This window comes from Pseudophryne corroboree, chromosome 2, assembly GCF_028390025.1.
Source record: "Pseudophryne corroboree isolate aPseCor3 chromosome 2, aPseCor3.hap2, whole genome shotgun sequence".
NCBI lineage: Eukaryota > Metazoa > Chordata > Amphibia > Anura > Myobatrachidae > Pseudophryne > Pseudophryne corroboree.
Genome location: NC_086445.1, coordinates 340,766,074 through 340,793,240, shown reverse-complemented (window position 1 = coordinate 340,793,240; position 27,167 = coordinate 340,766,074). Strand labels below are relative to the sequence as shown.

The window sequence follows — 27,167 nt, the reverse complement described above, 5'->3', positions numbered from 1 at the left end:
TGGTGAAAGGAGGTCAGAGCGCGGCGAGCGCCGCCGCCGCCGCTGCAAAACTGGAGAAATTCGCTAGGTCGCAACAGGCAACTCATTCGGCAAAGCAGGGTGACACTGACCCATCCCCGCCTGCGGCTGAGGTCGCTGCCCCTGACCCCACTGAGCAGGTTCAGTCTACCCAGCAAATACTACAGGCCATTTTTGCGTCTGAGCAAAGGGTCACAGACAGGATTGGGCAAGTCCAGGCGGACGTCTCTCTCTTAAGACAGGATCTACAAAAAATCCGGGAAAGAGTGAGTGAAACTGAGCATCGGATATCTGATCTGGAAGACACTACATCACCCTTACAACTGAAAGTAGCCGACCTATCTACCCAGGTGATATCTATGCAGAGTAAAATGTCCGATATCGAGGGGAGACTACGGCGCAACAACGTTCGGTTTGTTGGGCTCCCTGAGAGGGCAGAGGGCACCTCCCCGGAATCCTTTCTGGAAAATTGGCTTATTAAATTATTTGGCAAAGAAGCATTTACCTCTCAATTCGCGGTGGAACGAGCGCACAGGCTCCCGCCTAGACCGCCACCACCCGGGGCTCCGGCTAGAACATTTATTGCTCGTTTCCTACATTTTAAGGACCGTGACGCTATACTCCGCATGGCCCGGACACAGGGCCCTATCCAAGTAGATGGACATAATATATCCGTTTTCCCTGACTTTGCCCTGGAGGTGCAAAAGAGTAGATCACAGTTTCTGCAGGTTAAGTGTCAACTCCGTGACCGCAATATACAATACTCTATGCTGTTCCCGGCCAAACTGAGGGTGGTGTCTGATAACACCACTCATTTCTTCTCCACTCCTCAAGATGCTGCTGCATGGTTGGAACGACAGCCTCGTCCTCCTCGTTGATGTAATATCATACATTTGTTGATCTGTTACTTTCTTATTGCTGGCTAAGACTAACTGTTCCAAATCACGATACGCTAGTCATGCTGTGGATATATATGCAAAGTACTAGGGGGGCAATGTTGAGCAGCCTAATGTTGATATTAATCTCAATCTCGTTTTTATATGTTGGGGTACGCTGCTAGATATGTTTTTCTTTTCTTTTTCTTCCTTCTTTTTTTATTTTTCCAGGGTTAGGGTAATACTTCTACTGGTAGTCTGAGGAGAGTTTATGCCGAAGATAGTGTAGGGGCATTTCTTTGGGATCTTAGTTAGGCCCCTATCCCTTAGATTAGTTACTTTGGTGGGAGTTATGGGATCCAGGTATACCTTATGTTCGCAAGGTGATACAGGGTGGGTGTGGGGGGGGTTAGTTTTTTTTTTTTCATGCCATCAATTTTTGACTATGTGTGTGTTCTGCTACACTGTGTTATTAGGTGATACAGGGTGGGTGCGGGGGGGGTTAGTTTATTTTTTTCCAAGCCATCACTTTTTAGCTCTGTGCGTATTTTGCAAAGACGTGTATTCTCTGCATTATGTTGCTTTGTGCTCATGTGCCTCCAGGAACGTAGGGGGACTGGTTATTCCTGTCCCTATGTACTGTTGGCTCAGCGTTGATATGCTGCGATGCCAGGCTCTGCTATATGTCTCTTTAACCTATCCTGTTATCCCTCTCCGGTATGATTTCTATGTCTACTGTTTCTGAAGGGCTCCGTCTGCTCAGCTGGAACGTTCGGGGATTGAATGAAAAAATCAAAAGATCGTTAGTCCTGACTCAGGTTAAAAAATATCAGGCAGACATAATTTGTCTTTCTGAAACACATTTGCATGGAGGTAGAGTGTTGGCGCTTAGAAAACCATGGGTCAGTCACGTGTATCATTCCACCTTCTCTAGCAATGCAAGAGGCGTTTCTGTAATGATTAAAAAGTCCGTACAATTTCATATGGATGAATGTGAAACTGACCAATATGGCAGGTACGTCTTCCTACGAGCCCATATTAACAGCCGACTGTTTAATATATTAGCAGTATATGTCCCCCCGTCATATAACAATGAGGTCCTCCGGCACGCTGCCCGTTTTCTGGCCCGGTCCCCTGCCACCCCTGTGATATGTCTGGGAGATTTTAACAATGTCATGGATGGTGGTATGGACAGGTGGAGGGAGTCGGTTGCATCTTCCCCTCCCATGGCGTCCCCTACCTCATTCGCAAGACTGGTGGGGGAGATGGGGCTGGTGGATATATGGAGATGTCGAAATCCCGCGGCCACTCAGTTCTCCTGTCAATCCGCTACCCATCACGCTTTTTCTCGTATTGATTTGGTGTTGGTCTCCCATGGTTTGTCCCCGGACGTACTGGCGGTGGATTATCTCCCTAGGGGCATATCGGATCATTCTCCTGTTTTGGTCACAGTTAATATAGGTCGGGAGCAGGGAGCAAAAATGTGGAAGCTTAATCCCTTTTGGTTGACTCTGCTGGGGAAGGGTGAGGATCTGGTGGCCGCCTGGGAAGGGTTCCAGGAAGATAATTCATTATACAATGTTCTGACAATGAAGCATGATGCTTTTAAGGCGTTTCTGCGGGGCTCCTTTATAAAGCGGATCTCTGAAGTTAAAGCGTTCAGTAAAAGGGAGGAGATGCGGTTGGAATATTTGTGTCAGCAGTTGGAATCTCAATATCTTAATACCCATTTGCGGTCTGATGAATTGTTGTGGAAGAACGCGCAGAATGAGTGGTCGGATTGTTTATTTGAGAAATCCAGACGTAGACTCCTTTTTGCGGGACATGAGCAGTATTTTCGGGCTGAGATGAATGGTAGCTATTTGGCCTTTTTGGCCCGATCTGACTCCCCTAGAACAGTAATTCAGTGTGTGAAAGACTCTGCTGGCCAAATGTGTTACTCTGGATCAAAGGTGGCGGAGACTTTCCGTAGTTACTATACCTCGCTCTATGCATCCCGAGCCGATTACTCTGATGATCAGCTGGGGGATTTTTTGGCTCAGCTGACCTTGCCATGCTTGTCCCGGGAGGACTCTGGGGCTCTGGATGCGCCTATCACGGTGGAGGAGGTGGAGGCCGCGATCCTGTCTCTCCCGGCGTCTAAGGCACCGGGATCGGATGGACTCCCGGGCGAGGTCTATAAAAAATACATTACTTTCTTTGCCCCCTATCTCCTACAACTGTTTGAACTACTCTTAAAGGGTGGGGCCCTCCCGCGTTCTATGGCCGAGGCCAATATAATTGTCCTGCTGAAACCAGGGAAAGACCCCCTGCTCCCCGAGTCCTATCGACCCATTTCCCTCCTCAACACTGATGTAAAAATATTAGCAAAAATCTTGGCATCTCGATTGAATTCGGTAATTACAACGATAATTCATCCAGACCAGACGGGCTTTATGCCGGGTAAGTCCACGGCCCAAAATTTACGTAGATTGTTCTGCCATCTCCAGAGAAATGATGTGGGGGGATCGGACGCGGTGGTGGTGTCCCTTGATGCGGCCAAAGCGTTCGACTCCGTAGAGTGGAGGTACCTATGGGGGGTGCTGGAGAAATTTGCCTTTGGTCCTCGTTTTATTGGCTTTATCCAATTATTGTATTCCTTGCCCGTGGCTCGTGTGACGGCCAATGGTTTCACGTCTGAGCTTTTTGCACTGGAGAGGGGCACTCGACAGGGCTGCCCCCTGTCTCCTGCACTGTTTGCGATGGCCGTGGAGCCGTTGGCCGCCCTGCTGCGAGGTAATGGCGGGGTCAGGGGAGTTGAGATTGGGGGTCATGTGGATGTGGTGGCGCTATACGCGGATGACATGCTACTTTTCCTGCAGGACTCTGATGACTCCCTACGTACAGCATTACATGTAGTGGAGAATTTTGGTATCTTTTCCGGTCTGCTAATTAACTGGGACAAATCCCACATTTTTCCTATCTCTGGCCTTCTCCCCGAAAACACACAGGGGGCGTATCCTTTGCAATGGACACTGCGATTTAAATATCTAGGCATCTGGATTACTCCTATGGCGAGTAGCTATATGGCCCAAAATATTGACCCCATACTAGCGACATTTAAAGAAAAGGCACATAGCTGGAAAAAATTACCGCTGTCTGTCCTGGGTAGGGTCAATTTATTTAAAATGGTGATGCAGCCAAAGTTTCTCTATGCTCTACAGAATTCCCCGGTCTACCTTCCCAAGAAGATCTTTACTGTTATTGAGGGAGTATTATCCTCATTTATATGGAGTGGCAGGCAGGCGCGGGTATCTATAAGAACGATGTGCAGATCTCAGATGTCTGGCGGAGCAAGCCTCCCAGATCTCAGACTATACTATGTGGCCACTCAGTTGGCCCATCTGAGTGAATGGACTGGGGGCTATCTGGGGGATACGATGAGGGGGTTTCTGGCTGAGTGGACGGAGTGCTCTCCTGCTTTCTCTCTCTCTCCTCTTCAACTTCTCCTTTCTGGTCTCTCAACGTCTGGCATGCCTCCCTTGTTGCGTCAAGCCTTGCTTATTTGGCGTTATGCGCACACTTTGTATGACTGGGAGGGACATGATACCTGTACTCCATTGTGGTTCAACAGTGCATACCCTGAGCTATATGAGATGTCGCTAGATAACATATGGATTGCTAGGGGAGTCGTGGCACTGGGTCAGCTATACCACGGTGGAGTGCTGAAGTCATTTCAGCAACTTAAGATCGAATTTGATGTGCCTAACACAGTTATGTTCCGATACTTTCGGCTTAGACATGCTATACAGACCCAATTCCCTCACGGCCCACCATCGATTGCTGACTCACCTGTTAAAACGCTGCTTGCTTCAATGAGCCGGAGGGGGAAGGTGTCTACCATATATGCTGCTCTAAATAACAATAGCTACCCCGATCTATTAAACAATCTCCGTACTAAATGGGAGACTGACTTAGGGCAATTGTCCCAAGAGCAGTGGCTTCAGATTATGAGTTCACTTAAATACACTACTCCATGTATAAGGTATAAGCAGGTTTTTTTCTACATTCTACACAGGTCCTATCGCACTCCGATTGGTATGCAGAGGGCTGGTCTTAGGGAAGATTCTAATTGCCCCAGGTGTCAGGCAGCTGATGCCGGATTTTGGCACTTATTGTGGGACTGCCCTGAGATTTCCCTTTTCTGGCATAGAGTTTGGGGTGATGTAGTCATGACAGCACCGTCCCTTCCTACATTAGATCCTGGCATATGTTTATTTGGGCTAGATTTGGAGGAGACGCACTCTGTTTTGCTGTACAAATATGTCCTGTGTCTCACAACGCTAGCTAAGGTGGTTATTGCTAGGGTCTGGTTCTCTGCTGATACACCTAGGGTGGAGCACTGGAGGGCGTTGGTGAACGAGGTAATTCGCCATGAGAGACATATGTATAAAATACGGGGTTCCACCTCTCGGTTTACGGAGATGTGGGGCCGCTGGGGTGGCGCAGGGCTGGGCGAACAAGTATTAAGCACATGAGCGACATTGTAAAACTATGGATATTCCTCGTCATGGATATATATATGTAACTATATATGATAAGAAATAACACGCACACCAAAATGTGATTGGAAAAAACGGTTTATTGATGGCAACTGTTAAAGTTATAGTTAAATTTCAATGTTGATGTTTTGTTTTGTTTGTTTGTGACATAAAACTCAATAAAAACTACTTGATTTAAAAAAAAAAACAGTGCTTTTAGACAGTAAATTCGTCATTTTCAATCCGCCACACTTTGGTGGGTGAATCTAATAAAAAAAATTTAAAACATGTTTGTTTTTTTTGGTGTTTTTTTTATTGGCAATAGCATATCTATTTATATTAGAAGGGATTAGGTACTTGGTTTGTCTTTTTGGGAGGCACAAGTATTATTTAAATATTTTTAAAAATATTTTTTTTTATTTTTTTATTTTTTTTAAATGGAATGGTAAAATCCTGAAAAAAAATGGTGTGGGGTCCCCCCTCCAAAGCATAACCAGCCTCGGGCTCTTCGAGCCGGGCCTGGTTCTAAAAATCCGGGGGAAAAATGGACAGGGGATCCCCCGTATTTTTAAAACCAGCACCGGGCTCTGCGCCTGGTGCTGGTGCAAAAAATACGGGGGACAAAAAGAGTAGGGGTCCCCCGTATTTTTTACACCAGCATCGGGCTCCACTAGCTGGACAGATAATGCCACAGCCGGGGGTCACTTTTATACAGCGCCCTGCGGCCGTGGCATTAAATATCCAACTAGTCACCCCTGGCCGGGGTACCCTGGGGGAGTGGGGACCCCTTCAATCAAGGGCCCCCCCCCAGCCACCCAAGGGCCAGGGGTGAAGCCCGAGGCTGTCCCCCCCCATCCAAGGGCTGCGGATGGGGGGCTGATAGCCTTGAGAAAATGACAAGAATATTGTTTTTTCCTGTAGTACTACAAGTCCCAGCAAGCCTCCCCCGCAAGCTGGTACTTGGAGAACCACAAGTACCAGCATGCGGGAGAAAAAACGGGCCCGCTGGTACCTGTAGTACTACTGAAAAAAATACCCAAATAAAAACAGGAGACACACACCTTGAGAGTAAAACTTTATTGCACACCTGCCGACACACACATACTTACCTATGTTGACACGAAGCAGTCGGTCCTCTTCTCCAAGTAGAATCCACTGGTACCTGAAAATAAAAGATAATTATACTCGCCTCAATCCAGTGTCCAGATATAAATCCTCGTACTTGGCAAAACAAATAAACGAACACCCGAACCAGCGGACTGAAAGGGGTCCCATGTTTTCACATGGGACCCCTTTCCCCGAATGCCGGGACCCCACGTGACTGCTGTCACCGAGATCCCTTCAGCCATTCAGGAAGCGCTACTTCGTTGCACTCACCTGATTGGCTGTATGCGCGTGTGACCTCAGACAGCGCATCGCAAAGCCTCTCCATTACTTTCAATGGTGGGAACTTTGCCGTCAAGGTAATGGCGGAAATTATGGTGTTCCTGCGGAAGCAAGGTGTCACAATTATCCCGTAATTGGACGATCTCCTCATAAAAGCGAGATCAAGAGAGCAGTTGCTGAACAGCGTATCTCTTTCACTGAAAGTGTTACAGCAACACGGCTGGATTCTCAATATTCCAAAGTCGCAGTTGGTTACTACGACTCGTTTACCTTCTTGGGCATGATTCTGGACACGGACCAGAAGAGGGCTTATCTCCCGATAGAGAAGGCCCAGGAACTCATGACTCAAGAACCTAATGAAACCAAAACAGGTGTCAGTGCATCATTGCACTCGAGTCCTGGGAAAGATGGTGGCGTCATACGAGGCCATTCCCTTCGGCAGGTTCCATGCGAGGACTTTCCAATGGGACCTACTGGACAAGTGGTCCGGGTCACATCTTCAGATGCATCGGTTGATCACCCTGTCCCCCAGGGCCAGGGTGTCACTACTGTGGTGGCTGCAGAGTGCTCACCTTCTCGAGGGCCGCAGATTCGGCATTCAGGACTGGATCCTGGTGACCACGGACGCAAGCCTCCGAGGTTGGGGAGCAGTCACACAGGGAAGAAATTTCCAGGGTCTTTGGTCAAGTCAAGAGACTTGTCTTCACATCAACATCCTGGAGCTAAGGGCCATATACAACGCCCTACGTCAAGCGGAGACCTTACTTCGCGACCGACCAGTTCTGATCCAGTCAGACAACATCACCGCATTGGCTCATGTAAACCGCCAAGGCGGCACAAGGAGCAGAGTGGCAATGGCGGAAGCCACCAGAATTCTTCGCTGGGCGGAGAATCATGTAAGCACACTGTCAGCAGTGTTCATTCTGGGAGTGGACAACTGGGAAGCAGACTTCCTCAGCAGACACGACCTATACCCGGGAGAGTGGGGACTTCATCCAGAAGTCTTCGCACAGAGTGTGAGTCGGTGGGAACTGCCACAGATGGACATGATGGTGTCCCGCCTCAACAAAAAGCTACAGATATTGCGCCAGGTCAAGAGACCCTCAGGCAGTATCGGTAGACGCCCTAGTGACACCGTGGGTGTTCCGGTTAGTCTATGTATTTCCTCCTCTTCCTCTCATACCAAAGGTGTTGAGGATAATAAGAAGAAAAGGAGTGGGAACAATCCTCATTGTTCCAGATTGGCCAAGACGGACCTGGTATCCAGATCTGCAGGAACTGCTCACAGAAGATCCGTGGCCTCTTCTTCTTAGACAGGACCTGTTGCAACAGGGACCCTGTCTGTTCCAAGACTTACCGTGGCTGCGTTTGACGGCATGGCGGTTGAACGCCGGATCCTAGCAGAAAAAGGCATTCCGGTTGAGGTTATTCCTACGCTGATAAAGGCTAGGAAGGAAGTAACAGCAAAACATTATCACCGTATATGGCGAAAATATGTTTCTTGGTGTGAGACCAAGAATGCTCCTACGGAAGAATTCCATCTGGGTCGTTTCCTTCACTTCCTACAAACTGGAGTGAATTTGGGCCTTAAATTAGGTTCCATTAAGGTCCAGATTTCGGCCCTATCCATTTTCTTTCAAAAAGAATTGGCTTCTCTCCCAGAAGTTCAGACTTTTGTAAAGGGAGTGCTGCATATTCAGCCTCCTTTTGTGCCTGCGGTGGCACCTTGGGATCTTAACGTGGTGTTAAGTTTCCTAAAGTCACACTGGTTTGAACCACTTAAAACGGTGGAGTTGAAATATCTCACGTGGAAGGTGGTCATGTTATTAGCCTTGGCTTTGGCTAGGCGAGTGTCTGAATTAGCGGCTTTGTCACACAAAAGCCCCTATTTGGTTTTCCATTTGGATAGAGCAGAATTGCGGACCCGTTCGCAATTTCTGCCAAAAGTGGTTTCATATTTTCATATGAACCAACCTATTGTGGTGCCTGTGGCTACACGTGACTTGGAGGATTCCGAGTTACTTGATGTGGTCAGGGCTTTGAAAATTTACGTAGCCAGAACGGCTAAAGTCAGGAAAACTGAAGCGCTGTTTGTCCTGTATGCATCCAACAAGATTGGTGCCCCTGCTTCAAAGCAAACTGTTGCTCGCTGGATTTGTAACACGATTCAGCAAGCGTATTCTACGGCTGGTTTGCCGTTACCAAAATCGATCAAGGCCCATTCCACTAGGAAGGTGGGCTCTTCTTGGGCGGCTTCCTGGGGGGTCTCGGCACTACAGCTGTGTCGAGCTGCTACTTGGTCGGGTTCAAACACTTTTGCAAAATTCTACAAGTTTGATACCCTGGCTGAGGAGGAGGACCTCATGTTTGCTCAATCGGTGCTGAAGAGTCATCCGCACTCTCCCGCCCGTTTGGGAGCTTCGGTATAATCCCCATGGTCCTTACGGAGTCCCTAGCATCCTCTAGGACGTTAGAGAAAATAAGATTTTACTTACCGGTAAATCTATTTCTCGTAGTCCGTAGAGGATGCTGGGTGCCCGTCCCAAGTGCGGACTTCTTCTGCAATACTTGTATATAGTTATTGCTTCAATAAGGGTTATGTTATAGTTGCATCGGTCTTGAACTGATGATATGTTGTTTTCATACTGTTAACTGGGTAGTTATCACAAGTTATACGGTGTGATTGGTGTGGCTGGTATGAATCTTGCCCTTGGATTAACAAAATCCTTTCCTCGTACTGTCCATCTCCTCTGGGCACAGTTTCTCTAACTGGGGTCTGGAGGAGGGGCATAGAGGGAGGAGCCAGTGCACACCAGGAACTAAATTCTTTCTTAAGGTGCCCATGTCTCCTGCGGAGCCCGTCTATTCCCCATGGTCCTTACGGAGTCCCCAGCATCCTCTACGGACTACGAGAAATAAATTTACCGGTAAGTAAAATCTTATTTTTTTGCCTTATGTTTTCTCACAGCCTAAGAAAACGCCTCATTATCAGATGCAGTCCTTTCGGTCGCATAAATCCAAGAGAGTACGGGGATCTTCCTTTCTTGCCAGAGGTAAGGGCAGGGGGAAAAAGCTGCCAAATACAGCTAGTTCCCAGAAGCAGAACTCCTCCCCGGCTTCTACAAAATCCACTGCATGACGCTGGGGCTCCGCTTAGGGAGTCCGCCCCAGTGGGGGCACGTTTTCGACTTTTCAGCCACGTCTGGATTCAATCACAGGTGGATCCCTGGGCAATAGACATTGTTTCCCAGGGTTACAAGCTGGAATTCGAAGAGGTGCCTCCTCGCCAGTTTTTCAAATCGGCCCTACCAGCTTCTTCCCCGGAGAGGGAAGTAGCTTTAAATGCAATTCAAAAATTGTGTCTTCAACAAGTGGTGGTCAAAGTTCCCCTGCTTCAACAGGGAACGGGGTACTACTCAACCCTGTTTGTGGTCCCGAAACCGGACGGTTCGGTCAGACACATTCTGAATTTAAAATCCTTAAACCTATACTTGCAAAAGGTTCAAATTCAAGATGGAATCGCTCAGAGCGGTCATCGCCAGCCTGGAGGGGGGGGATTATATGGTGTCCCTGGACATAAAGGATGCATACCTTCATGTCCCCATATATCCTCCTCATCAGGCGTTCCTGAGATATGCTGTACAGGAGTGTCATTACCAATTTCAGACGTTGCCGTTTGGGCTATCCACGGCCCCTATGGATTTTCACCAAGGTAATGGCGGAAATGATGGTGCTCCTGCGCAAGCAGGGAGTCACAATTATCCCGTACTTGGACGATCTCCTAATAAAAGCGAGATCAAGAGAACAGTTGCTGAACAGCGTATCACTCTCCCTGAGGGTGTTGCAGCAGCACGGCTGGATTCTCAATCTACCAAAGTCACAGTTGGTTCCAACGACCCGTTTGCCTTTCTTAGGCATGATTCTGGATACGGAACAAAAAAGGGTTTTTCTCCCGGTGGAAAAGGCCCAGGAACTCCAGAACATGGTCAGGGACCTGTTAAAGCCAAAAAGGGTGTCGGTCCATCAATGCACTCGAGTTCTGGGAAAGATGGTGGCGTCTTACGAGGTCATTCCATTCGGCAGGTTCCATGCGAGGACCTTTCAGTTGGACCTTCTGGACAAGTGGTCCGGGTCACATCTACATATTCATCAGATGATCAGCATGTCCCCCAGGGCCAGGGTATCTCTCTTGTGGTGGCTGCAGAGTGCTCACCTTCTAGAGGGTCGCAGGTTTGGCATTCGGGACTGGGTTCTGGTGACCACGGACGCGAGCCTCTGAGAATGGGGAGCAGTCACACAGGGAAGAAACTTCCAGGGTCTGTGGTCAATCCAGGAGGCTTGTCTACACATCAACGTACTGGAATTGAGGGCCATATACAACGGCCTACGTCAAGCGGAGAATTTTCTTCACGGCCTACCGGTTCTGATTCAGTCAGACAACGTCACGGCAGTGGCTCATGTAAACCGCCAAGGCGGAACAAGGAGCAGAGTGGCAATGGCGGAAGCCACCAGAATTCTTCGCTGGGCGGAAAATCATGTAAGTTCTCTGACAGCAGTCTTCATTCCGGGAGTGGACAACTGGGAAGCAGACTTCCTCAGCAGACACGATCTCCATCCAGGAGAGTGGAGACTTCATCAAGAAGTCTTTGCAGAAATTGCAAGTCAGTGGGGACTGCCTCAAATAGACATGATGGCGTCACACCTCAACAAAAAGCTACCGAGGTATTGTGCCAGGTCAAGGGACCCTCAGGCGGTAGCAGTGGACACCCTGGTTTCTCCGTGGTTGTTTCAGTCTGTCTATGTGTTCCCTCCTCTTACTCTCATCTCAAAAATATTGAGAATCATAAGACGAAAAGGAGTACAGGCAATTCTCATTGTTCCAGATTGGCCTCGAAGGGCCTGGTATCCGGATCTGCAGGAAATGCTCACAGAAGATCCGTGGCCTCTTCCTCTCAGAGAGGACCTGTTGCAACAGGGGCCCTGTCTGTTCCAAGACTTACCGCGGCTGCGTTTGACGGCATGGCGGTTGAATGCCGGATCTTAGCTGAAAAGGGCATTCCGGATGAGGTCATTCCTACTCTGATAAGGGCTAGGAAGGAGGTGACAGCGAAACATTATCACCGTATCTGGAGGAAGTATGTATCTTGGTGTGAGACCAAGAATGCTCCTTCGGAAGAATTCCATCTGGGCCGTTTTCTCCACTTCCTACAGACTGGAGTGAATTTGGGCCTAAAATTGGGTTCCATTAAGGTCCAGATTTCGGCCCTGTCCATTTTCTTTCTGAAGGAATTGGCTTGTCTACCAGAAGTCCAGACTTTTGTGAAGGGAGTACTGCATATCCAGCTTCCTTTTGTGCCCCCAGTGGCACCATGGGACCTTAACGTGGTGTTACAGTTCCTTAAGTCTCACTGGTTTGAGCCTTTTCAAACTGTGGAATTAAAGTATCTCACTTGGAAAGTGGTTATGTTGTTGGCCTTGGCATCTGCAAGGCTGGTGTCCGAATTGGCGGCCTTGTCTCACAAGAGCCCCTATTTGACCTTCCATGTGGATAGAGCGGAGTTGAGGACTCGTTCTCAATTTTTGCCTAAGGTGGTTTCTTCATTTCATATGAACCAACCTATTGTGGTGCCTGTGGCTACGAGTGACTTGGAGGATTCCAAGTCCCTGGATGTAGTCAGGGCCTTAAAAATCTATGTAGCCAGGACGGCTCGAGTTAGGAAAACGGAGGCACTGTTTGTCCTGTATGCAGCCAACAAAGTTGGCGCTCCTGCTTCGAAGCAGACTATTGCTCGCTGGATCTGTAACACGATTCAGCAGGCTCATTCTACGGCAGGATTGCCGTTGACAAATTCGGTAAAGGCCTATTCCACTAGGAAGGTGGCCTCTTCTTGGGCGGCTGCCCGAGGCGTCTCGGCTTTACAGCTTTGCCGAGCAGCTACCTGGTCAGGTTCAAACACTTTTGCAAAGTTCTATAAGTTTGATACTCTGGCTGAGGAGGACCTTGCATTTGCTCAGTCGGTGCTGCAGAGTCGTCCACACTCTCCCGCCCGGTCTGGAGCTTTGGTATAATCCCCATGGTCCTTACGGAGTCCCCAGCATCCTCTAGGACGTAAGAGAAAATAAGATTTTAAACCTACTGGTAAATCTTTTTCTCCTAGTCCGTAGTGGATGCTGGGCGCCCTTCCCAGTGCGGACAACATTCTGCAAGGCTTGTATATAGTTATTGCTTGCATAAGGGTTATGTTACAGTTTTGTTCAGTCTTTGACTGATGCTGTTCTGTTTCATACTGTTGACTGGTTCGTATATTCCAGGTTATACGGTGTGGATGGTGTGGGCTGGTGTGAATCTTGCCCTTGGATTAACAAAATCCTTTCCTCATACTGTCCGTCTCCTCTGGGCATAGTTTCTCTTAACTGGAGTCTGGAGGAGGGGCATAGAGGGAGGAGCCATGCACACCCATTCTAAAGTTTCTTTATAGGGCCCATGTTTCCTGTGGAGCCCGTCTATTCCCCATGGTCCTTACGGAGTCCCCAGCATCCTCTAAGGACTAGGAGAAAAAGATTTACCGGTAGTTTTAAAATCTTTTTTTTTATTAAATTTGGGGCATTACAATATATTTATATTATCTGGGGGCATTACTATATATTTATTTTATACTGGAGGCAGTACTATATATTTCTAGCCTTGCCTCCAGAGTGCAAAGAAAAGGGACTATGCTTTGTGGCCACACCCGTAGTGTAATATAGCCACTCCCCCTAGTGTCATATGGTCATGTCCCCTCATGACGTGACCACACCCGTTTTTTGGCACACTCAGTACCACTAAGAAAATATTTCTACTTGCACCACTGATATGTACATGCGTATAATTAGATTTCCTCACACAATCCAAAGGCATACTGGTAAATTAATTGGCAACTGGCAAAAATGATTACTGTATGTGTACTTATGAGTTTTGAAAATTAAACTGTAAGCTCCACTACAGTAGGGACTGATGTGAATGACAAATATTCTGTCACAGGTTCTCAAACTCGGTCCTCAGGACCCCACACAGTGCATGTTTTGCAGGTCTCCTCACAGATCACAAGTGAAATAATTAGCTCCACCTCTGGATATTTTTAAAATGTGTCAGTGAGTAATTAATACACCTGTGCACTTGCTGGGTTACCTGCAAAACATGCACTGTGTGGGGTCCTGAGGACCGAGTTAGAGAACCACTGTTCTATGTAATGCCCTGTATAATATGTGAGCATTATCCTTTCATTGGATACTGAGAGGATCTCTGGATGGATGTTAGCAGGTTGATGTCTATTCTCTTTGGTGATCCACTACTCTTATTACTGTTTGCCCACATCATTTTATTCATAGCTAGCCGAAACATTGCAGGTTGTAAATCTGGGACACAGGATGAAAGAGTTTATTTTATGCAGAAGAGAAATGACTGTGTCCTGCACAAGTGTAAATAAGATATTGTTTTTGTTTGGAGTCCTGAGCAATTTTAATTGTTAAACCTTATTTTTGTTGATAAGCACAGAACTGGGTATACTGGCCAGTTATTTATCGGTTTATAGTTGACTTTAAAATAGTTTTAAAACAACCTATTTACCGAAGCTGTAGTAACCTGAGAAAAATCCCACACTGGCACACTTGTGGTGATGACCTTTTCTTATTTCCTGGGGACTTCGGTTCCATTTTTGCCCACTTGCTGTTAATATGATAGGAGAGAGCTATGCAGTACTTACAGTCGAAACACATCAATAGATGTGTCCTCTTACAGTCTTGCTGCTGTCACGCCAAACAGCCCCTCGAGTTGCGCCATGACGTGGCAGGACTCAGCGCTGAGTGTCTGTTTCTGCATTTTTTCCAAGAAAATGCGTCTGAGTCGCAAAATGATGCAATAGGATGCACAGGTTCCTGTTGATTAAAATGATATGCAGCGTGCAGGGACGCCATCAAGGGGGTTCTGAGGGTACTTTTGTCCCTGGCCCGGACAGAAATGGGGCCCGGATGGCAGCATTATAGATAGCACCGGGCCGCCAGTGTTTCAGATGGAGGCTCGTGGACTGGCAGCCAATCAAGAGCCGCTGCTTGCCGTTACGCTAGTGCAACACTGGCGGCCCGTCGCTTTCTACACCATTGCTACCCGGGTCCCGAATCTGTGGATTAAGTTGATCAGCGGCGCACTCCCCTATCACTCCTGTCTCCAAGCCGCCGGCACCTGTCACAGGCACTGCAGCGTCGTCCGCTCTGTGTGGCTGCAGAGCCTTGCTGCTGATTAGTGAATAGCTCTGTCCATCCACCAATCACAGTGGTGAGATGTTTCAACACACTGATTAGTGGATGGCTGGAGCTGTCCACCAATCAGAACGCATGAAGCCGTAAGCATAGCACTGATATGGCATAACAGCAGGCAGCTCCCCCAGCAGGTGAGTATATTAATCATGTTATCAGCACATTGATCTGAGGTCTGCTGATTACACTTTTTTTTTTTAATGAAATGGGGACGTATATAAATATATATTTGTTGGCCAGCACTCAAAACAATAATGTTACCTGGTGGCCTCAATAATTCAGTTTCCTTATATAGAACATACAATAAAACAAACATGCAAAGTTATATATATCAAGTATATATACAGGCGCTGTGATGAGTGTGCTTTTCCTAGCAGCTGAATAAATAAGGGGTAGTCAAACCCTTTCAATAACAAGAGGAAGAAAAAAGATATACAGCGCTCAATGACACAGTGTAATCTAAAATGGTAAATATTTAATAATAAGTTTTCTTTAAAAAAGACTTGGACAATTAAAAAACATGCAATTAAGATATAATGTGTCTCGATAGTGACTTCAGGTGGACTTATAAATCTATTAATACTGACACCAACTGGTAAGTTTGGCACTCATCAACATATTTTAAAAACCAGCACATATACAGTCAAAATAACGGACCAGATGTATAATGATTCATCCAATTGGATGTGATTACCAAGTCTGTGTTCCGTTTAAAGAGGCTCCCGTAAGGTACAAGTCCGTATGGCAACGGCGACAGTTGTTGGGGTCCTGGTTCACAGTTCACTCTGAACTCCATGTTCCATTGTATGGGTTCTCCTATGGATGTACTAGGCAGTGGCAGTGCCGGTAGGAGTCCTGGTTCACGGAGGCAAAGGAATGCAAGGTCCTGACTGTAGATGGTGGCGTAGTGATGGTGCTGGTTGTCAGATGTCCACACAGGTCTCAACCTAACGCGTTTCACTGCTCCAGGCAGCTTTGACAAAGCTGCCTGGAGCAGTGAAACGCGTTAGGTTGAGACCTGTGTGGACATCTGACAACCAGCACCATCACTACGCCACCATCTACAGTCAGGACCTTGCATTCCTTTGCCTCCGTGAACCAGGACTCCTACCGGCACTGCCACTGCCTAGTACATCCATAGGAGAACCCATACAATGGAACACGGAGTTCCGAGTGAATTGTGAACCAGGACCCCAACAACTGTCGCCGTTGCCCTACGGACTTGTACCTTACGGGAGCCTCTTTAAACGGAACACAGACTTGGTAATCACATCCAATTGGATGAATCATTATACATCTGGTCCGTTATTTTGACTGTATATCTGCTGGTTTTTAAAATATGTTGATGAGTGCCAAACTTACCAGTTGGTGTCAGTATTAATAGATTTATAAGTCCACCTGAAGTCACTATCGAGACACATTATATCTTAATTGCATGTTTTTTAATTGTCCAAGTCTTTTTTAAAGAAAACTTATTATTAAATATTTACCATTTTAGATTACACTGTGTCATTGAGCGCTGTATATCTTTTTTCTTCCTCTTGTTAATAAAACAAACATGTTTGGCAACAGCAATCATGCAGCACAAATATGTTGTGCTTACAACAGTCAGCCTTTTGCCACCGCCAAGGTTTCCTTCATTTTGTGTATATACAGATATATATATATATATATATGTATGTATGTGTGTGTGTGTGTATATGTGTATTTATTTATATATTTTGATGTACAACTCCCGCTTTAGCTCCACCCACATCTGCTTCCCGCCTGGGGGCCCTGCCTATTTTGTCAGTACCGGGCCCCAAAATTTCTTATGGCAGCATGCCTATATTCTGTGTTTAATTGCCTCTGTATCTGCATCTGAAATGACACGTTTCAGTGTTTTCCATAAAAACAGTGTGTAGCATAGCATTTTGTATGTAAATACAGTCGCAGTCACACACAGAATTTAGGCATGCTGTATATCATTTTAATCAACAGAAGCTGCTCGTGCATCCTACTGCATTACATTGTGTCTAAGATGCGTTTTTCACTGAAAAATTCACAAAAAAGACTCTTGGCGCTACCGAGTCACACGGCACTCACGTGTTGTGTTACGTGACTTATAGCGCACGGAGCAAAGATGTCAGAGGACACATCTGTACAGTGGCCCTCATTCCGAGTTGTTCGCTCGCAAGGTGATTTTAGCAGTATTGCACACGCTAAGCCGCCGCCTACTGGGAGTGAATCTTAGCATCTTAAAATTGCGAACGATGTATTCGCAATATTGCGATTACACACCTCGTAGCAGTTTCTGAGTAGCTCCAGACTTACTCGGCATCTGCGATCAGTTCAGTGCTTGTCGTTCCTGGTTTGACGTCACAAACACACCCAGCGTTCGCCCAGACACTCCTCCGTTTCTCCAGCCACTCCCGCGTTTTTTCCGGAAACGGTAGCGTTTTTTCCCACACGCCCATAAAACGGCCTGTTTCCGCCCAGTAACACCCATTTCCTGTCAATCACATTACGATCGCCGGAGCGAAGAAAAAGCCGTGAGTAAAAAAACTATCTTCATTGCAAAATTACTTGGTGCAGTCGCAGTGCGGACATTACACATGCGCACTAAGCAGAAAATCACTGCGATGCGAAGAAATTTTCCGAGCGAACGACTCGGAATGACCTCCAGTATTCATATATCTAAGTTAATTCCACTTTTATAAAAGTTCACTTTTATAAGTTCAGTAACAATAACTAAATAACAAAAATGTATATCATTAGCTGACATATTATGCAATGCTCTGTTTAAATAGAGTGATCTATGATATGACACAAAAAGTTACATACAACGACATAAAACAGAAGGTAATGACGTCCCTAAGCTAAAAGATATGTGGAACAGAAAATGCATCAGAGAGCAGAAGTTCTATCAGCTTGTGATAATAAAGCAGTGACTGATGGCTGGCATTGCTGTGCAGATACCCCTGGTGGCGTATGGCTAGAACTAAAGGCCAGTACTCACGGCCAGATGCTGGAGAGATGTGTGCTGAGCGAACCGCTCAGCACACATCTCTCCCGGCGCTCAGCACAGCGCGATCTGTGCTGAGCGTGCGGGGGGAGACGGGGGGGGGCGCTCACTTCACCCAACGGGTGAAGTGAGCGACCCGCTAGATTGGCCTGCATGCAGGCCAATCTAGCAGCAGCGATAGCGATGCGCGGGGCTGCGCATCGCTATCGCTGTTAGGGCTACACACGGAGCGATCTTGCTGAAAATCTAAGCAATCTAGTCAGATTGCTTAGATTATCGCTCCGTGTGTACCCCCCTTAATATGTATCAGCGGATTGTCCTTATTCCTGTATTGTTTTTTTTTTTTTATTCTGTTGAGAACAAATGGTAATGGTTTAGAATTTTTTCCTAATCCCATGATTAGTTTGTTTTAATGTCCAAGAGGTTTATCATTTGTGAAGAATTCTCCTTTGGTTGCTGGTGAAATTAAATCATATGTGCTCATTAATTTACAGACTTCGGAAATGCCAACTCTTCAAAATATCTCATGCAGTGTGAGACCTGGGGAACTGCTGGCAGTAATCGGACCAGTTGGAGCAGGGAAAGTGAGTCTAGTTCTTCTCTTCGTTTATTTCTCATCGTTCTCTGAAAACCTCCAAACTGTGAATTTACAGCATAATTTATTACTTACTAAAAGTACATATACTTTTGTAGGCTGCATTCAGAGCCAGCCATTGGGCTAGTGGTGAAAGAAAATGTGTATTTACATTGATTGTCCCAATGCATTCCAAATGTGTGATGAGAGAAATGCTAGGGGTGTTACTTCTTTGGCAAGATGCAATGGTCTCTATAGTCCGCTTCGTTTACCTTACCCAGTGGTATTCTTAGCGGACAGTCTAAAGTTTTCAGATAAAAGGGAAAATATTTCTGTGACAGGGACTAAAATGATTCTTTATGAGATTATGACTGACTAGTTGATGCAATATGGAAAAGTACAGTTTTCCAAATAACCATACTTAAATACTGTATATCTTAACCAGTATTTTGGCCCAGTCATTCGTCAAGTCACTAGTAATCATACCTTTTATTTCAGGGGTTTTCCCTCCAACTTACCCCACTTTTTCTTTTTGTTTGCATTATTATTAATATCTGATCTGCTAGGCTAGAACTACAGTAGAGACATTCATTCTATACACATAATACACATGCATAAGATAATGAAGGGGTGTGTGTGAGTTCCACCTCTCTGTGCCTGCTATTCCTGTGGAGAAATACCAATTTGATTTTTTTAATAACCACTTGCTTGGCATGGTCGCATCAGATGCGACCACACCAGCAAGTGCTTTCTCTGACCTGGTCCTACAGGATGCGACCAGTCAGATAAACAGTGTTTGCAGCTGCCGCTCTCAGAGTGACTGGAAGGTCCCTCTGCTTTCCTACACCCTTCTCCAGTGTATGCCGTGCTGCCATTCAATGCTGATTGGTCAGCACGTCAGGATCCCCTACCCAACCACTGCTGACAATAGCAGCAGCTGGGGGAGTGTAAATTAACCCCCCCAATCCACCCCTGTGTACCTGGTGGCTGTACAGGCTCTTCAAACGAAAGTCACGGTGGTCCCGATGTTCCGATGGTGCTGACCGATGTTTGCGGGGAAAAAATATTATTTTTTCTTACAAATATCAGATTTTTTTTTTTTAACAAATTGTTTTGGATAAGGTTAAATTTAAGTTCTTTACCTAATTCACTCCTAGAAAACCCGACAATTTCTGAACTGCTGGAGATTTCTGTAGCCAATAATAGGCCGTAAAAATTGGACACCTGTTCTATTAAGTGAGGTTGTCATAACAGTATGCTTCCACATATAGGGACTATCTAGTCACCTGAGTAGATGATGTACAAATACTAAGTGAAAATAAATAAATGTAAGCCCTCTTATGTTCAGAAACAGTAGTCATACTTGCCATGTGTGGTTCACATTCTGAGACAGGTGCCAGGAATTTTATATTAAAAAAGGAAACCAATCTTAATACATAACATTTTATCAATTAAACACAAACCTTTGAGTTTTTCCTTAGAAATATCAAAATGGATAAAGTTCTCAATATCAAACACATGTTTTCTCCTCCTACCCTTTCACAGTCATCTCTTCTGAGTGCAGTGCTGGGTGAGCTGCCAAAAGATAAAGGCTTTGTGGACGTCAGAGGAAGAATTGGATATGTATCACAGCAGTCGTGGGTGTTTTCAGGCACTGTCAGAAGTAACATATTATTTGGGAAAGAATATGTTCAAGAGAAATATGAGAGAGTCCTGAGGGTATGCGCACTTAAAAAAGTAAGTATTTATCTAAAGGAGGTGTCTAGCTGCAGAGTTGTGCTGAATTTATCAGGGGGTTATGATTTAGTCTTTGTTTGGAAGCTTAAGCTGACAAAGCTGCTGTGATACAGGAAACAGATTTGCCTAGAGAAAATCACTAGCACCACAGATTATTAAGCACTCTGTACAATTGTAGCAGTATATGCAAGCAGGATGTGCCTGGGATAATCACTGAAAGAGAAAAGTACGCTATCACGCACATTCTTCTTGTTTCCAAAAAATATATATTTTTTAAATTATTAAAATGAATAGATTAATGAAAGTATTAATATAAGTTAATATTTAGATCTAGTACAGTACACACAAACTCTGCGTCACTTCTAATTTGCTTCTCTTAATTATATATTCATAATTAAGAGAAGTTTAGCACATCTACGATCAACTCTGAATTACCCGCTAAAGTAGGGGTGGGCAACAGGCGGCCCGCGGGCCGGATGCGGCCCGCGGACCGATCGTGCCTGGCCCGCTGTGCCCCATTAGAGTGCAATGACAAGCGGCCCGACAGGCCGCTTGTCATTGCACTGCTCTCAGACGAGGCGCCGCTGAGGAAATCCCGGTCACGTCACAGGGTCAGCTGACCGGGATTTCCTCTGTTACCAATCGCGCTGGGCGCAGAGACGGATTAAGGGGGGACCGGGGGGGGGGGGGGGGTGATCTGCGGCGCTGCGCTCCCCATGGGTTGCCCTGACAACCTAATTACAGCCGCGGCACCGCATAGAAGTGAAGGACAGCTGCAACGGCTCAGCTGCAGAGACAAAAGTAAGCTGGCTGTATTTTTTTTTTCTTAGTTTTTTTTTATAATGCTGCTATTTATAAAATTGGAATATTTGGCTCTGTATCGTGTTGGCTTGGTGTGTATATGTAATGTGTGTTTGTGTGTACTATATATATATATATATATATATATATATATGTGTGTGTGTGTGTGTGTGTGTGTGTTATATATATATATATATATATATATATATATATATATATATATATATATATACTGGACACGGGCAGCACAACCGTTGACTAGAAGTAAAGTCCCCTCCGGAGGGCACCGGGATCCCAATAATAGACCTCCTTCAGGGAACCATTAGTACCCGGGGGCGCTGTCTGCTGTAATGTGTAAAAAGGGGGACGATGTCTGCCGTAATGTGTAAAAAGGGGACGCAGTCTGCCGTAATGTGTAAAAAGGGGGACAATGTCTGCCGTAATGTGTAAAAAGGGGGACAATGTCTGCCGTAATGTGAAAAAACGGGGGCGCTGTCTGCTGTAATGTGTAAAAAGGGGACGATGTCTGCCGTAATGTGTAAAACGGGGGCGCTGTCTGCTGTAATGTGTAAAAAGGGGGACGATGTCTGCCGTAATGAGTAAAAAGGGGACGCAGTCTGCCGTAATGTGTAAAAAGGGGGACAATGTCTGCCGTAATGTGTAAAAACGGGGGCGCTGTCTGCTGTAATGTGTTAAAAGGGGGACGATGTCTGCTGTAATGTGTAAAAAGGGGACGCTATCTGCCGTAATGTGTAAAAAGGGGACTCTTTTTGAGTATTTTGTGTGTGGCCCTCGAATATTCGCTGGAAGTGTTAAGCGGCCCCCCAGCTGAAATAATTGCCCACCCCTGCGCTAAAGCCATGTAGCTCAGCTTCTGTTCTTTTTTTTTATTTTTTTATATCCAGTCCATCTTTTATGAGATATATGGGGTGGTATTCAATTGCCCCCAATACATTTTTGCATGAAAAATACTGGGTATTATATCATATTTTTACTTGATGTTTTGCTTCAGGCTATTCAATCATAGCCTGTTTTTTTTGTGCCAAAAATACCCTGTTTTTGTGTGAAAACACATAGGGCGGTATCCTATTAGCAGTGGTACTTTTCCACTGGTAATAGGATTGCTGGGGTCTATCCTATTAGCCCCGATGCCTGCATCATTTTCTCCTGATGCCATGCCGGCTCTTATCGGGGATTATGTGAGGCACCCGAAGCATAACCTGCGATAACGGGCAGCCAGAGCCGCGAAAAAACACATGGGATCGGGGGACTTCTTCCCGATTCCATGTGTTATCGCACAATCGCAGGTCCAATTTCGGCTGATAAAAACGGCCTCTAATTGGATACCGCGATAATGACCATCGGTCACTAATCGCGATATCTGGCCATTTTTACCGGCCCAAAATGCTTCAGGTCTAATAGAATATCACCCATAGGTTCTGGGAAAAATTCCTGGACTGTTATGTTTTTGTGAAAAAAAATGGGGCTTGCCTCAGGCAAGTGAAACAAAATCCCTGATAACTGACGGCATTGAGGACAATTCAATATCCTCGGGTGGGTCATTTAGCTGCTGTAAATTACCACGACTAATTCAGTACCGCCACAGTGTGCTAGAGCTATATAAATAAATATGAATAAATACATAAATGTTTCGTAGCTTTTAAAATATTACTAGTTTATTTATTGTCAGTACTGAGCAAATGTTTTACAAGAGCCATATTTACAACACAGAATTGTATCTGTGAACTGCTGGTCTCATGCAGAATTGGCATTGGTAACTACTACTTCTTTAGCACAACCGTAAAATGTGCATCCATAAATGCCGCATTTTGCTTGTAGAGTAATTCATATAACAAGACGTGCATCTCTATAATGGTAGCATATATATTCCAGGCTAGAATAATAGTATATGCGCTTGGTTTACTCCAGTAGCTGCTAATACGAAGGGTTAACATAACAAGAGGCGGCTTTGAGGTGAAAATGTAAAACCCCACTCAGTCAGTGTAAAGCCCACCAGTGATAACATTTTCAGCTAATTTCATGGATTCCTGTAGAACAGGTTTTATTATCATTCCTAAATCCACCTATTACTCCTATTTAGAGCAATTAAATTGTTTTCTCTATATTAACCTTGGTGGTCATTCCGAGTTGATCGCACGTAGCAACTGTTTGCTGCTCGTGCGATCAACTAGACACCGCCTTTGGGGTAGTGTATTTTAGCAAAAGCAGGGCTGCGAACGCTTGTGCAGCCCTGCTATGCTAAAAAGGTTTCCTGCAAAACAAGACCAGGGTCAGACCTACTTACCCTGTGCGATGGATCCAGCGACAAAGGTCTCGGGATTGACGTCGGACATCCGCCCTCCAAACGTCTGGACACGCCTGCGTTCGGATCCCCATGCCCGGAAAACGGTGAGTAGACGCCCCGGAACGCCTCCTCGCTGTCAATCTTCTTGCGATCGCGCTAGCGATTACTTCTATGTTCTAGCCGCTGCCCGGCGACAGCACGCGGCGGGCGCATGCGCAGTTCCGACCCATTCACACCGCAGCGAAGAACCACTGCGTGCGAACGGGTCAGAAAGACCCCCCTTGCTAGATAAACTTCTCTGTTGGCTTCACAGAAGGGGAAACTTGATCCCTACACTGCAGAATAAATTTGGTACATTTCTGCAGAATATAAATTTCTTATCACTGAAGCTCTATTCATGAATCCGTGAAAAGAGCCAGTGGAGAAGTTCCCCATGGTAACCAATCACCTTTTATGTAACATTTGTCAAGTGCATTCTATAAAATTATACATAGTAGCTGATTGGTTGTCATGGGCAACTTCTCCACTGGCTCACTACTCCACTGCTTCATGAAAGGATTGTTTAAAAGGATTTGCCTCTTTGCATCTCTCTGTAAAGCCCAGTACGGGCCGATGCAGGAGAGATGTGTGCTGAGCGAATCGCTCAGCACACATCTCTCCTGCCGCTCAGCACATCGCGATCTGTGCTGAGCGTGCGGGGGGAGACGGGTGGGCCGCTCACTTCACCCAGCGGGTGAAGTGAGTGACCCGCTAGATTGGCCTGCCTGCATGCCAATCTAGCAGCAGCGATAGCGATGTGCGGGGTCGCGCATCGCTATCGCTGAGGGGGCTACACACGGAGAGATCATGCTGATATTCTAAGCAATCTAGTCAGATTGCTTAGAATATCGCTCCGTGAGTACCCCCCTTAAGGGAATGGTCCTGTTTTTGGATAGCAAGATTGTCTTGAATGGGAGAGAGATATGGACACCCCCAGCTAAAAAGGATTGTTGGGAGGGGGTGGGTACGTGGGGTCGACAGTCACTGTGTTGATAGTGAATATGTCGATTTCGGAATGCAGGTACTGGCATGTTGACAAGGTTAAAAAAAATCACGCTGCTGGGCCAGTGTAGCTGCATCCAAGGACACAGCCACTGGCTTTAGCACACTCAGAAAACAGGGCTGCACGCCCTTATTTTCTGGAACGTTCTCTGCCTGCAAATGCCAGCAGCGTACCAATCATGCCTCTGCTTTTGCGGCACTGCGAACGACTCCACAGCAGCAGATCTGCATATGCAGAGTGTGACTCCTGCTTATCTGCAAACATCGGTATCTACTTAAACATCGAATTACATAAATATCTGAAACAGGTCCACATTTTACAAGAACAAACAGCAGTGTCAGTTATCACCAATCAAATTAACGTTATACAACTTATATTAATTAATCAATAAACAGTTTTAAGACTAATGCATTTTCTCTAACGTCCTAAGTGGATGCTGGGGACTCCGTAAGGACCATGGGGAATAGCGGCTCCGCAGGAGACTGGGCACATCTAAAGAAAGCTTTAGGACTATCTGGTGTGCCTCCTCCAAGCCTCAGTTAAGATCTTTGTGCCCGAACGAGAAGGGTGCACACTAGGGGCTCTCCTGAGCTTCTTAGTGAAAGTTTTAGTTTAGGTTTTTTATTTTCAGTGAGACCTGCTGGCAACAGGCTCACTGCATCGAGGGACTAAGGGGAGAAGAAGCGAACTCACCTGCGTGCAGAGTGGATTGGGCTTCTTAGGCTACTGGACATTAGCTCCAGAGGGACGATCACAGGCCCAGCTTGGATGGATCCCAGAGCCGCGCCGCCGGCCCCCTTACAGAGCCAGAAGGCAGAAGAGGTCCGGAAAATCGGCGGCAGAAGACGTCCTGTCTTCAACAAGGTAGCGCACAGCACTGCAGCTGTGCGCCATTGCTCTCAGCACACTTCACACTCCGGTCACTGAGGGTGCAGGGCGCTGGGGGGGGGCGCCCTGAGACGCAATAAAAACACCTTGGATGGCAAAAAAAATGCATCACATATAGCTCCTGGGCTATATGGATGCATTTAACCCCTGCCAGAATACATAGAAAAACGGGAGATAAGGCCGCCGATAAGGGGGCGGAGCCTATCTCCTCAGCACACTGGCGCCATTTTCCCTCACAGCTCCGTTGGAGGGAAGCTCCCTGGCTCTCCCCTGCAGTCACTACACTACAGAAAGGGTTAAAAAAGAGAGGGGGGCACTAATTAGGCGCAGTATTAACTATACAGCAGCTATAAGGGGAAAAACACTTATATAAGGTTATCCCTGTATATATATAGCGCTCTGGTGTGTGCTGGCAAACTCTCCCTCTGTCTCCCCAAAGGGCTAGGGGGGTCCTGCTATCAGAGCATTCCCTGTGTGTGTGCTGTATGTCGGTACTTTTGTGTCGACATGTATGAGGAGAAAAATGATGTGGAGACGGAGCAGATTGCCTGTAATAGTGATGTCACCCCCTAGGGGGTCGACACCTGAGTGGATGAACTGTTGGAAGAAATTACGTGACAGTGTCAGCTCTGTATAAAAGACAGTGGTTGACATGAGACAGCCGGCTACTCAGCTTGTGCCTGTCCAGACGTCTCATAGGCCGTCAGGGGCTCTAAAGCGCCCGTTACCTCAGATGGCAGATATAGACGCCGACACGGATACTGACTCCAGTGTCGACGGTGAAGAGACAAATGTGACTTCCAGTAGGGCCACACGTTACATGATTGAGGCAATGAAAAATGTTTTACACATTTCTGATAATACGAGTACCACCAAAAAGGGGTATTATGTTCGGTGAGGAAAAACTACCTGTAGTTTTCCTGAATCAGAGAAATTAAATGAGGTGTGTGATGATGCGTGGGTTTCCCCCGATAACAACTGATAATTTCTAAAATGTTATTGGCATTATATCCTTTCCCACCAGAGGTTAGGGTGCGTTGGGAAACACCCCCTAGGGTGGATAAAGCGCTCACACGCTTGTAAGGGCTCTACCCTCTCCTGAGATGGCCGCCCTTAAGGATCCTGCGGATAGAAAGCAGGAGGGTATCCTAAAATGTATTTACACACATACTGGTGTTATACTGCGACCAGCAATCGCCTCAGCCTGGATGTGCAGTGCTGGGTTGGCGTGGTCGGATTCCCTGACTGAAAATATTGATACCCTAGATAGGGACAGTATATTTTTGCCTATAGAGCATTTAAAAGATGCATTTCTATATATGCGTGATGCACAGCGGAATATTTGCCGACTGGCATCAAGTCTAAGTGCGTTGTCCATTTCTACCAGTAGAGGGTTATGGACACGTCAGTGGTCAGGTTATGCGTATTCCAAACGGCATTTGGAAGTATTGCCTTATTAAGGGGAGGAGTTATTTGGGGTCGGTCTTTCAGACCTGGTGGCCACGGCAACAGCTGGGAAATCCACGTTTGTACCCCAGGTCGCCTCTCAACATGAGAAGATGCCGTATTATCAGGCGCAGTCTTTTCGTGGACAAGCGGGCAAAATGTTCCTCATTTCTGCCCCGTGACCGAGGGAGAGGAAAAAGGCTGCAGAAATCAGCCAGTTCCCTGGAACAGAAACCCTCTCCCGCCTCTGCCAAGCCCTCAGTATACGCTGGGGCTTTA

General features: G+C 46.4%; 1 protein-coding gene across 1 annotated transcript in view; it reads left to right on the top strand.

The window, feature by feature from the left end:
• Positions 1-27,167, top strand: part of ABCC4 (ATP binding cassette subfamily C member 4 (PEL blood group)) — a 675,760-nt gene that overhangs the window by 209,600 nt on the left and 438,993 nt on the right. Inside the window, exons 10-11 of the mRNA XM_063953021.1 lie at positions 18,590-18,679; positions 20,215-20,406. Of these exons, the coding sequence (XP_063809091.1) occupies positions 18,590-18,679; positions 20,215-20,406 (282 nt within the window). The remainder of the gene's footprint in view (positions 1-18,589; positions 18,680-20,214; positions 20,407-27,167) is intronic.